The 12,654-nt window shown below is 45.2% G+C and overlaps 1 protein-coding gene across 11 annotated transcripts in view; it reads right to left on the minus strand.

Moving 5' to 3' along the window:
• Positions 1-577: 577 nt before the first annotated feature.
• HMGN3 (high mobility group nucleosomal binding domain 3) overlaps positions 578-12,654 on the minus strand; it is a 33,730-nt gene continuing 21,653 nt past the window's right edge. For 4 of the 11 annotated variants that reach the window (XM_070449818.1, XM_020899173.2, XM_070449820.1 and 1 more), the window contains 4 exons: positions 7,368-7,397; positions 4,124-4,174; positions 1,866-1,982; positions 1,327-1,746 (listed from right to left, as the gene is read on the minus strand). In XM_070449818.1, coding sequence (XP_070305919.1) covers positions 1,615-1,746; positions 1,866-1,982; positions 4,124-4,174; positions 7,368-7,397 — 330 coding nt within the window. In that variant the 3' untranslated portion in view covers positions 1,327-1,614. The other 7 variants (XM_070449819.1, XM_070449821.1, XM_020899188.2 and 4 more) reach the window with 7 other exon arrangements.

The raw sequence follows: 12,654 nt of genomic DNA on the forward strand, positions 1-12,654 counted from the left end.
GGTGCCTCGCTCGATCCTGCTGGCCCTTGATCGCAGACTTCCAGCCTCCAGAACTGTGAGAAAGAAATTTCTGCTGTTTATAAGCCACCCAGTTGGTGGTTATTTTTTTACAGCAGCTCAAACAGACTAAGGTGGATGCTATTCAAAAGATCAGGTTCATGTCCGGATTGTTCTCTTTCCTGAGGGCGTGAAGTCAGTCACATACTCTCCTACTTCTTAGCCTAGAGAGTGCTCTAGTGACATCTAGGCCAACTCCTTTTCCAAATGTGGCCAGTTGGGTAAAGAGCATTAGAAACTGTGAAATTCTCAACGAATGGGAAAGCATTTTAATATGAATGTAACTTACTATTGGCTTCCCAAGTGGCACTCGTCATAAAGAACCTGCCTGCCAATGCAGGATATGTAAGTGATGTGGGTTCCATTCCTGGGTTAGGAAGACCCCCTGGAGCAGAAAACGACAACCCACTCCAGTGTTCTTGCCTGGAGAATCCCATGGACAGAGGAGCCTGGTGGGCTACTGTCCACAGGGTCACAGAGCCGGACACGACTAAAGCGACTTATAGGGATTTCAACAAAATAATGTTGCATTAAGTTTTATTATATGGTGACTATTGCTGGCCACTTCTGGTATAAAGGATATTAGAAATAATTCTACACTGGCACTCATAGATGATTCTATTAAAATAACATTTTTAATGGCCAGAAAATTAAGAAACAACCCTATATGAATTATTAGAGGGACCATCATGGGACAGACTGTACAAATTCTTTCCATCTTCTGCAACAAGAAAATGAAACACTGCCTAAATTTAGCAAAGACACTATAAGAGGCAGGTAGTTTGCAGGCAGGAAAACCTTTTATTTTAAACCACAAATAATCAGCAGGTGGCCACAACTATCCATGTTTCATTAAAATCACATAAAACCTAGGTACAAAAGCACCACTGATTATTGCTCTAGAAAAACGGCATGAAAAAATCCAAATACGCACAGTAAAAGCACCACAGTATGCACAGGACTAAATTTTTAAAGCAAGTGCACGGAATGCTGAATCAATTTTACAGACAGCTTCCAATATTAAACCGGTATTTATTTTACTCAAGGATGATGGAAATTTCCAAAAAGCACGACTATGAGAAGGTAAAATGTCCATCCTTATATATTTTTGTATGCCAACTAGTAGAGTCCTAAAAAATTAGCATTTACAAAATACTCGGTAAAAATAGCTTTTAAAAGTTGTCCCAAGAGGTACATAAAATCAACCCCAATTTTCATGACCATTCATTCTCCCTCGTTAGCTACAGATTCAGTTTTCTGTGCCTGTGGAAAAAGAAAGGAAGACAAAAAAGACAGTTACTATTAAAACTACCATAAGCCAAAGAAGACTCCACCCGAGCAACACGCACAGTTTGGAACATCTGTTTTTAGCGGCTCTACTACAAAACCGAGTCAACTCTGGGTGTAAAAACAGACAGGGCAGGGATATATGACACGAACACTTGGCTGCATTTGTTGCTTTCTGCTTTGCAAACGACCACAGAAGCTTTGCCTGCGGGGCTCCCGCAGTTCATGATTAAAGAAAAAGAACACCACCACACTACTATCTGATGCTAGTCACTGCAAACGTGCAGAATTGTCTACTGTACCCTTAACTCTCACTGTTTCAATCTGCCCCTTTACTGACAGTGTGCTGGGTGGGGTACCTCTGGAGGCTGAGACATTAACAGTTGAGCGAGAGATGTGGATCTGCAATCACATTACGGGCAATAAAGAGACACATTATGAATGTGCGGTCGCCGGCTGAAGGATCCAGCAATTGCTTTCAAGACACTGATTCAATCGGCGGGAGGTGTTGGGGAAAGTACCTCTTCAGCTTGAGTGTCACCATTTTCAGCCGGTGCTGCAGTACCTTCCTTCCCAGCTTCCTGCTTCTCCTCCTTCTTCCCTTTAACACCTTTGCTAACCTTTGTTGCTGGTTCTTTCTAACAGAGGGTCAAAGCACAGGGAGACAGAGTGTGTGAGACAGAGTGGGAGGTGGTGGAAACTCAGCCAGCCTCCATCCAAACACAGGGGTGACGGGGTGGCTCTCAGGGAAAAACGGGAACCCGGTTCCGCTGAGCTGTGAGTGGGTTACTCGGAGGCTCCCGTGGAAATGGAACAGGCAACTTAGGAAATCCACTGGACTCTGACTTCTCAAGTGTGTGTCTGGTGAGCATCCTCTCTTGATACAGTGAGAAGCGGTCCTGCCGTGGGGAGAGCAGCTGCAGGGGGACAGTGAAGTCAGGGCAGACCCAGCGAGAGAAACCCTGCACGTGAGGACTTGGGGCTACAAGCTGGGAGAGCCCTGGAGAAGGCAGGCCCAGAGGAAGAAAAACTCCTATTTTAAGACCAAGCCGGGACTGCCCTGGTGTCCAACAGTTAAGACTCTAATGCGCTCCCAAAGCAGGGGGCCCAGGTTCCATCCCTGGTTTGGGAACTAAGATTTCAGATCCCACAGGCAGTGAGGTGTGACCCCCCCCCTTCAAAAAAGACCAAAGCCACAGAAATGAGTTCCGCTTCACAATCGCCTTTTCACACCTCAATACACATCATTTCCAATAATGCACACACAACAAGGGATGACGCTCTGAAGGGCAGAGTAAAGAAAAGCCGTTTGGGGGTAAACTTCCTACCCCCGATAATTCTGCACTGCACTTTCCTCATCTGCCAAACAGAATATGTGTCCCTACCTTAGTAGGACTGATGTGAGTGTCTTATGCATAGGATGAAAGTGAAAGGCGCTCAGTCGTGTCTGACTTTGTGACCCGAGACCACACAATCCATGGAATTCTCCAGGCCAGAATACTGGAGTGGGTAGCCTTTCCCTTCTCCAGGGGATCCTCCCATCCCAGGGATCAAACCCAGGCCTCCTGCATTGCAGGCGGATTCTTACCCGCTGAGCTACCAGGGAAGCCCGTGCATAGGATGAGGGTCTGGCATAGGACAAGAGGCTTCCCAGGTGGCTCAGGGGGTAAAGAATCCGCCTGCAATGCAGGAGCTGGAGCAGAACGTGGCTTCGATCCCTGGGTCAGAAGGATCCCTGGGGGAAGGAAATGGCCACCCACTCCAGTACTCTTGCCTGGAGAATCCCATGGACAAAGGAGTCTGGTGGGCTACAATTCACAGGGTCACAAAGAGTTGGACATGACTGAAGCCACTGACACACACACACATAGGACAAGGGCCATATAACTGTTTGCTGGCATTAATCTGCTGTGTGTTAATATGATTACTGTGTGTGTTAGTCGCTCAGTCGTGTCCGACTCTGCGACCCGGTGGGATGTTGCCTGCCCGGCTCCTCTGTCCATGTGATTCCCCAGGCAAGAATACTGGAGCGGGTGGCCTTTCCCTTCTCCAGGGGAGCTTCCTGACCCAGGGATCAAACCCAGGTCTCCTGCTTCCCTTGTGGCTCAGCTGGTAAAGAATCCGCCTGCAATGCGGGAGACCTGGGTTCGATTCCTGGGTTGGGAAGATCCCCTGGAGAAGGGAAAGGCTACCCACTCCAGTATCCTGGCCTGGAGAACTCCATGGACTGTACAGTCCACGGGGTCACATAGAGTCAGACACGACTGCGCACCTTTCACTTACACTTACTTACCTGCATTGCAGGCAGACTCTCTACCATCTGACCTACCAAGGAAGCCTTAATTATTTGGTAGTATTGACTAATTAACACTCAGCAGACTGGCCTCCTAAGACCAGTTCTAGGAAGCCAGAAGCCCCTCACAAGTCCTCCACCAGCTGTTGGCAGCAGGCCCAGGCTCACTGCTCTGGAGAACCATCTGAACTGTGTGTTTCATGAGGCAGCGACCAAACTCCACCTTGGACATGAGGCTTCTCAGAGCACCATATGCTCTGACTTCCTTTGCTGAATGGACCAAATGGAAAACACACTCCCAGTAAAGTGTAAAAACTGTGCTCTCTGCTTTTTTGAGAAAGCCTGTCTCCAGCTCGGGTGGGTTTTCTAGTCCAGGCACTGAGCCTGAATCATTAAATGTGATCTTTCCTTGGATGACTCTGGGACATGGAATTATAATTTATTCACTGTTGAAAAAGCCAAAGCGGGGGAGGGAGCACCTCTTACCTTAGCAGATGTTTTTCTTGGTTTAGGTTCAGGTTTGGGGGGAGCAGGTTTCTGCAAAGATAAATGAAGTTATACAAATACTGAAAAAGACAACCCTCAGCACCAAAGGAAACAGCAACAAGACTGCCAAAGACAACAGTCCATTTGGACTATGACGTTCATTTCAAAAGAAAAAAATGTCGTCCTCTTTTCAGCACCAGCAAAAAGACCTCCCCATTTCATGACTATTTTCATCCTGGGTTCTCAGGTCAACGACAGGTGAGATCTCAAAGTCAATTCACTATTCCCTGGGCCAGAACAACTCTCTGGGAACACATTTAAGCTTCTGTCTGATGTCTCTTTATTTCCCTTTATCACAGCAATGCAGCAAGAGGAACGACTCAGGCCCTCAGCCAAATGATGCTGTGGATTTGGTTCACACTGGCCTTCCAAACAGTCTAGAAATCCTAGCACCATCACAGGCAAGGCCCATCTGGAAATGAAGAGAGCTGCCCATGAAGTATTCCAAAACCAGTTCCAAATTCTCCCACCTCTGATGTGGGTTTCAAATGCCTGTCTGAGCTTGAGCTTCTTCCTACTTTTCTCTTCCAAGGCCAGTTCAAGGTGAACGGAATCTCCTGGCCACCCAGACCCTGGGCTCCCTAGAGTCTGTTATCAGGAACACAATTATAATGATGCAAGTTTACTGCGTGTGTGCGCGTTCAGTCACTTCAGCCGTGTCCGACTCTTTGCAACCCTGTGGACTGTAGCCCGCCAGGCTCCTCTGTCCGTGGAATTCTCCAGGCCAGGATACTGGAGTGGGTTTCTTTGCCCTCCTCCAGGGGATCTTTCCCGACCCAGGGATCGAACCTGTGTCTCTAATATCTCCTGCACTGGCAGGCGGGTTCTTTACCACTAGCGCCACCTGGGAAGCCCACAATGTATACAGTTAGCTCCCAAAGTTCAAGATCTTTAGGGCTAATAAGCCAAAGGGCCCACCAGGCGATTTTTTTTCTTGCCTTATGTGTTTCTCCCCACTCCTGGGAGCAGGAGTGGCCCCACGCCCCTCCACACAAGGCTTCAGCCCGGCTGCTTCCTAAGGGCCTGAGATGGGTACAAGGAGACACGGGGGCGGGAGGAATTTAAACCTGTGGTTTTTCTAAAGCTATCGTAGGGCAAATAGTTCTCTCATTGAGCTAGGAAAAAATTATATCTCTCTCCTGGCACCAGGGAGCATGGTTTTTAAGTAGAAAATACTGCCAGAGTACCTCCTCCGCCACCCCACCCCCACCCCCCACGGAGAAAAACACGTATTCCTCCCCAGCGATGCCACGTGTTCAGGTTCATACCGAATCCGGCCCTTTCCATCAAGGTCATAAACTGAAATTATCATCAGTTCAATTCTGGAAGACTGGTCGTTGGACATAGCCTCTCAAATAAGAAAAGGAAAGTGAGCTTGAAAAGCAGGGGCTATTTTCCTTAATCTTCTGACCACCATAAATTTGCTCCCCAAATATATCAGCTTGCATAGCTCCTAAATTTTCAGGATATAAAACATTTTACTTCAGGCTTCGATACATTGTACTGACATGTCCGTGTTTTCTCAATTTACAGCAAGATGGACCTTTTCCCCCTAAACTCAGTATTAGTGTTTTAATGGGACAGGAAATGGTGATGTTTTTGTAGTCTGTAATCCCACTGGCTTCCGAGGTTCTGCGTCAGCACTGAGGCCGTGATGTCAGTGGAAGGTATTATATTGCTGGACCCTGGTGCTCAGGAAAGGCCTTGTTTTATATTTCAGTTTTTGACTTAAACGTCTACTCCCCTTGATGGGCTAGATATCCATGCAATACAATGGCTTTCAGCATAAACTACAGTGACATCAAAAAGAGTTAAGACATAATGTTTCAACCATAGTGAAAATTACACCACTGGACAAGCATAACCTTTTGTGTTGGTGTATTGTATTGGTACTGTAGCAGAATCTGGATTAACTACGTATGCATACAAACGCACCTCCCAGGTCTTAACCTTCCAGGTGACTCTGATGTTGCTTCTTAGGTTGGGACTCATGTGGCTCTACTGGTAAAGAACCTGCCTGCCAATGCAGGAGACACAGGAGACATGATCCCTGGGTCAGGAAGATCCCCTGGAGGAGAAACGGCAACCCACTCCAGTATTCTTGCCTGGAGCACCCCATGGACAGAGGAGTCTGGTGGGCTGCAGTCCACGGGGTTGCAAAGAGTCAGACACGCCAGAAGTGACTTAGCATGCACACGTGTGGAACACTGGCTCAACCCAACCTAAACCTGGCTATACTTCCAAACTTGAGAATGGTTCCAGTACCTATTTCTTTCCTTTTAAATTTGTGAAACAAGTTCAGCAAAACTATATTGAGAAGAAAAGCCAGGAACTGATATGTATTTTTTTAATTTGTGAAAAGTTTGCAATATCCATTTCACAGCTTGGATTCCCTGCATTGTGCCAGGCACAGGTGTGGGTTGAGGAAGAAAGCCAGGCTTCCCTGAAGGTCCCAGTACCATCTAGTACGGGCTGTTAGCCAAGAGGTCAGTGCCTTCCCCACTACATCTCATTGGGCAGCACAAGTCCCCCTCCAGAGAGCTGGGCTGACCGGTCTCGGGAGGAGGAGGCCGGGCACATGAGCAGGGTGGGCGGGAGGAGCACAGCGGGGTGAGGAGGGCTGGGGCACAGTCTTGTCAAGGCTTGATCACTGCCCATCCCAGCTTCAATGATCTTAACCCACGCCTCTTGGCCCGGAGAGGGAGACCCCAGGTGGCAGAGTGGAAATGGTTCCTCTTTTAAAGATTGTCTAGTTCTGAAGTGAGGCTACAGCCTATGGATTCAGACGCCTTTCAGAACATTCTGACTACGGTATGGACTTTCTCTTTTCTCGTGGAGAGAGAATCAAGACTTCTTGTCTCCTTTGGTACATCAGGTGTAGGATAGGAGATGAGGGCTTTGCTAATAACGTCACTCTTCATTGCACGGCTCCAGCCATGGCAAACAACTCCCTGGGCTTCATATGCTTGCTCACTGGGCTGGCCACTGTTCTTCACCAGTGTATCTGATCAAGTGAATTGCTTGGCAACACTTGTCCAACCTGCTCGAAATTCTGACCCAGGCAATTTCCAAAAAGGAAATTAAACAAAGCTCAAGAGAAACACCACCTTAGTCTTCATTCTGCTGCCGTGGACAGGAGTGTGTGTTCGTAAGAGCTAACAACAGTGGGGCCCAAAGTACTCACCGCTGACAACCTGGCAGACCGTCTGGTGGGCTACAAAAGGAAAAGAAACACAAAACATAATTTTTCGTGATTATGCACAATCAAGCTAATTTTTAAAAAATTCATTCTTACTGTCTTACTTTGTTGAAAGAATAGAACGCATGATTCCCATTAACCCCCCACCTCCACCCATGGTGAGCACAGTGAAACATAACCCCAAGTACCCTGAGCACTGGAACATTCCAGAAAAAGTGTTTGTAAAGAGGTGCAGGTGCACTGTTCAAAGAAATGGCCTCTCACAGTGAAGGGTGCCGTGGGCAAGGCAAGGAAGATGCATTTAGGCTCCGACCCAAACCATCATCTACTTCTATTATAAAATGGGCAGCAGGAGCACTGAGGCGCTATTTCAGAACCAGTCCAGTCTGACGTGCATTTCTTACAAACGGAACCGAAGCTTATAAATTTATACAAAAAGAGACTTATATAATTGTGCAGAAACTGAAATAGCAGGAGTCTTCTCCCTGGTTACTATGTTAGAAAAGAGAATGACTACAAATCTTAGGCAGTTAACAACCACAGCTTCCTTTCACCTGTAATAAACACAATGATTGATCTATGAAATGCACATGGCTGAAAGATTTAAAGAGTAAAAAGCTCTTTTCATTTGCAAGTTTACAAATTTACAGAACCAGTTGAGATTAGAAATTCTCAAGGAAATCTTCTTCCTCAAGGATGGTACAAGTTCACAGCAAAGGAGATGGTAAAGAAAATTTCTAAGAGCGGAAATGCTCTACGTATTTCAGAAAAACACATACAACTGGTACTCTACTCCTCACCAGCCAAAGTCGGACCTCAAGGGGATTTCACTTTTTCAACTTCCTTTGTTTAAAAGTGTTCCAGGAGCAGATACTCCACCCATTCTCTTTTGTTCACAGCTCTATTTCTATTAGAACAGTGCCACCTAATATATAATGGATATGCAAGAATACTCATGAAAGAAAATAAAAAAAGAACTCAAGCTTGTCTCTAATTTGCTGCCTTATGTGGATGCTGCCTCATGACAACAGCTTAAAGGTCTCAAATAATCTTTTTGAGGGTCAGCCAAATGGTCAGCAGGAACCTGGGTCACAATTCCAAGGAATCATGGAATTCTCAAGTCAGTCTGGATGAGCTGGTCAAGGCCAAAGGGCCTTGGGGCATTTCTTGCCATCTCCACATCGAAGAATTTTCTTGCTGAAAATAGCCAGAGGAAGCTAAAGCCGTCTTTCTTTAAACTACAGAAGGAAATGAAGGGCCAGAGCCTCCAGGAATAACTTTAACCCTTCGTTAAAGTTCATGCGCACAGCTCAGAGCTGGACTTCAGGCGGGCGGGCAAAAGTGTTGAGTCAGGAGACTGTGCAGACACGTCACTGCACAGGGTCGGGGGATGCACAGTTCTACACACAATGTGGGTCTTCCCTCCCGCCCCTTGTCTGTACCCCTTCTGCATGGAACCATCTTCTCTTGCACAGAAACATCTTATCTTGCACTTCTGTAGCTCTGATGCCTGGCGGGGGACCTCAGCAAACATGGAGGTGACTGGACTGGGTGAGCACCAGACACGCACAGCAAGAGTGAACTCGCAGGGAGCGGTGCCAAGGCCACTAGTTACTTAGGATCCGGTCTAGAGCCTGCAAAGGAGCCAACAGCTTAACCATCATTTACAACTGGCTCCCTATCAACCAACGAGCTGTCCCGAGTAACAGCTCATTGAAGGGAAGCCAGATCTTGTGAAAAATTCCCCAACTCGACGGTTCTCTGCTCCCTCCCTCTCCAGGCAAGAGGGGAAGACTGAAGAGGCAGAGTGATGTCACACCCCTACCCCCACCCCCATCCCGGGATTTCCAGAGACATTCCAACAGAGCACTGGCCTGCCAGCTGCTCCGATCCAAATGACTCACTACCTTTTCATAATTCAGGTCCAGTGTAAGAGTTTCAAAATAAAAAGCCTACAAAATGCATGCAAAACAAAGTCTGCCTTTACCAGGCAATCTAAATGGTGCCATCTCTAAAACGCATATATTCTACAGTAAAATGATTTTATGACGTCCTACCTAAAACTTACCAGCTCTTCTATGTTAGGGAGAAAAACAACAACTTCTCTTAAGTATTCTTCTCTTAAACCATTCTAAGACATGCTCTTTCTCACTGCAGAGAGGGGAGGCCGAAACAAACTTTCGCTCACAGTCAGTAGTACTGACTCTGCACCAGGTGTGTATATCTTCCTGGAGAGTTTCATCACATTTCACAAATGACTGGATTCTATTTACTGGATACAAAATAGACCAGGCTGCTCTTCTTCCCTCTTTCAAACACTGGAATTTGAAGTATTCATTTGAGACTCAGACTGTGGGGCAAAACTACTATTAAGAAAAAAAAAAGAATTTTTCTCAATAAACAAGGGTTTACTGTATAGCACAGGGAACTATATTCAATATCTTGTAATAACTTATAGTGGAAAAGAACTTTAAAAAAGAATATAGATGTATATATATATGTGTGTGTGTGTATCACCAAGTCATTTTATGTGCCTAAAACACAATATTGTAAATCAACGATACGTCAATTAAAAAAAAAAAAAGAATGTCTCTCCATTTGTTGATTGTGAATTCGCAGGAAAAGTGGCCAAAAGAGCAGTTCTCGGGGGAAAAATTGGAAGGCTTTGAGAATGATGGGTCGCTAAGAGTTATAGAAACAGTGTGAGTGTTTGTTACTGTGGTCCACAGGTGCTGGACTAAATGGAATTATTCACTGAGTATTTATTGATTACCTGATAAACTTCTTAGGCTGGACAAAATTACAGTGAGGGCTACTATGAAGGATATGGAGTCTTTAATGTCCTGGTTGCAAAAGCAACACGGAAGTCTGATCTCAATATGACAGAATTCCCTGGGAGAGCTAGAGACAAGTAGAATCACCGGATCCCTGGACTTAGCTGAATATTGCTTAAAACATATGGGCCATTCCAGTGGAATTCAGAAGTATATTTACTTTTATGCGATTTCTTAATGCTTCTGTTCTTCACCATGCAGTTCCAAGCAAAGCCTACAAGTCAAGTTGCTTTTAACTTTCAAAAACAAATGGAAGAGCTAGGTAGAATTTCCCTTCTTTGCAGAACTGCAAAGTGGAGCAGGATGCGTATCAGGGTCTTGACTGGAGGATGGAGAAGATAGAGAAAAGGCACTGGGTGACCAGATTCTTTTGTTTTGTTTTTTTGGCCGAGACGTGTGGCATGCGGGATCTTATAGCTTCCTGACCAGGGACTGAACCCGGGCCCCCTGCACTGGGAGTGCAGAGTCTTAACCCCTGTAACACCACGAAGTCCCATGACCAGATTTATGATGACCCCAAGGGGCTAAGGACAGGGATTTTGAGTCAAAAGACTCAGACATCTTTCCTGGTGCTGCAACTGACAAGGTGTGACATGTGACATGTGACTATGTTATTTCTCTGAGAACCTTTTTCACTCTTGTTCAATGGGGATAATAATTGGTGCCTCTGTTGACCAAAACAGTTCTTCTCTGACATAAATTACTTCCTCTGATTGCTTTCTTTTTCTTCATAGCAGATTTCTGATCATTTACTCTTATCTTTTGCCCTCCTACAGTGGAAGCTCCATGAAGGCAGAGACTTGCTCCTTTGTTCACTACACAATCTGCACAGCCTGCTGCATTCAAGTGCCCCACACGTCTTTTGGTTGCTTTGGTTGAAATGCTGTTACTGTTGTTCAGTCATTAAGTCAGTCGTGTCTGACTCTCCGCATCCCCCTGGACTCCAGCATATCAAGCTTCCCTATTCTTCACCATCTCCCAGAGTCTGCTCAAACTCATGTCCACTGAGTCAGTGATGCCATTCAGCCATCTCATCCTCTGCCGCCCCCTTCCCCACCTGCCCTCAACCTCCCCCAGCATCAGGGTCTTTTCCAATGAGTCAGCTCTGGGCATGGCCAAATGTTTCTACGGAAATCCTGAAGGGCTCTCTCCCGTCGTTCCAGGGTTAAATTAAGGGTCAGCTCAAATAATGGAGGTGAAAGGGCTTAGGAATCTGCCCAGTGTAAAATGACTGTAGCCTATCACTTTGGTCATTTATTGTCCAGATACTATACTCTGCACTGTGCCCTTCAAATACCTCAGAGGAGATTTTCAAAAGGGGATCCTCCTTTGTAACTAATATTTATTGACTGTAGACTAGGCTGGGCACACTCAGTGACATAACTAGAAGATCCCATCAATTCAGCAGAGAAAATCAATATATGATCAAACAGTTCTTATCCCAAAGCACTTCTAATTAACCAACCTTTTCACTTCTTAAACAACTGTGTTGGTGTCCTGAAGACAAATCATAAGTTTTACTCTGGTCTTGATTTAAATGATAGGAAGAGTCTTTTTTAGGAAAGATTTCTGATAGCAGTAAGATAATACATGCAATCATATAAAATATTAAAAATAATAATGTAAAAAAAAAGTAATAAAAATTCTGAGGCTAAAAGAATATGCATAAGACAGTTGTATGAGCAAAAATGTTTTTCATATATCCTAATCAGCTTGCTGACTTTTAGTGTTGAAAGGGCGGAAAAGTTGTTTTCACTATCCATGATCTGCTGTACATAATGGTTTCTAGGTTTTCTGACAGATCAATTTAAATAGCAGTCCCCAAGGAGAAACCCAAATGCATTTGTGCCCAAACCTAAAAACATTAAGGCGTATTACACTTAGTCAACTGTCCTACAGATTATGTTTCACCATTTTCCAGAAAATTCAAGCACTGGGACTTTGGTATGATAACATTTTTTTGTTTGCTTCTACCATTTGTTTAGTGACTTGACCTTGGATTGCCAGTTTTACCTCCCAAACTCTGCTAGACACCGAAAACTGGGTAAATGCATGGCGGGGACTTGGCTATAAGCAGTTCTGTTTGTTCTGCTTTTGAATTATTTCTTTACAGATTCTGTTGAAGATTTTCCATTCGGCAGAACGAACTTCCTTTTACAAATCACGTGTAGGGGTTTTGCTCTCTTGACAACCTCTGAATTATTAACACAATATGAGTCACCCAATCAAAGAATATGTAACTAGATATTGTTTTCGTCTCTTTCATGACCCCTTTTAGTTTATAAGTTCAAGGGTTAAGAGCTGCACTGTTTCCACACATTCTAAAGTTCTGTGCAAAAGGGAACGGCTGTCATCACAGTTACCATCTCATTTGCTGCTTTGCTAGCTCCTCTCCTTTTAGAAGTTCATGATATTGCCATGGAAGGTCAACTGCAAGT

The sequence above is a fragment of the Odocoileus virginianus genome, chromosome 19 (assembly GCF_023699985.2).
Source record: "Odocoileus virginianus isolate 20LAN1187 ecotype Illinois chromosome 19, Ovbor_1.2, whole genome shotgun sequence".
Taxonomy (NCBI): Eukaryota; Metazoa; Chordata; class Mammalia; order Artiodactyla; family Cervidae; genus Odocoileus; species Odocoileus virginianus.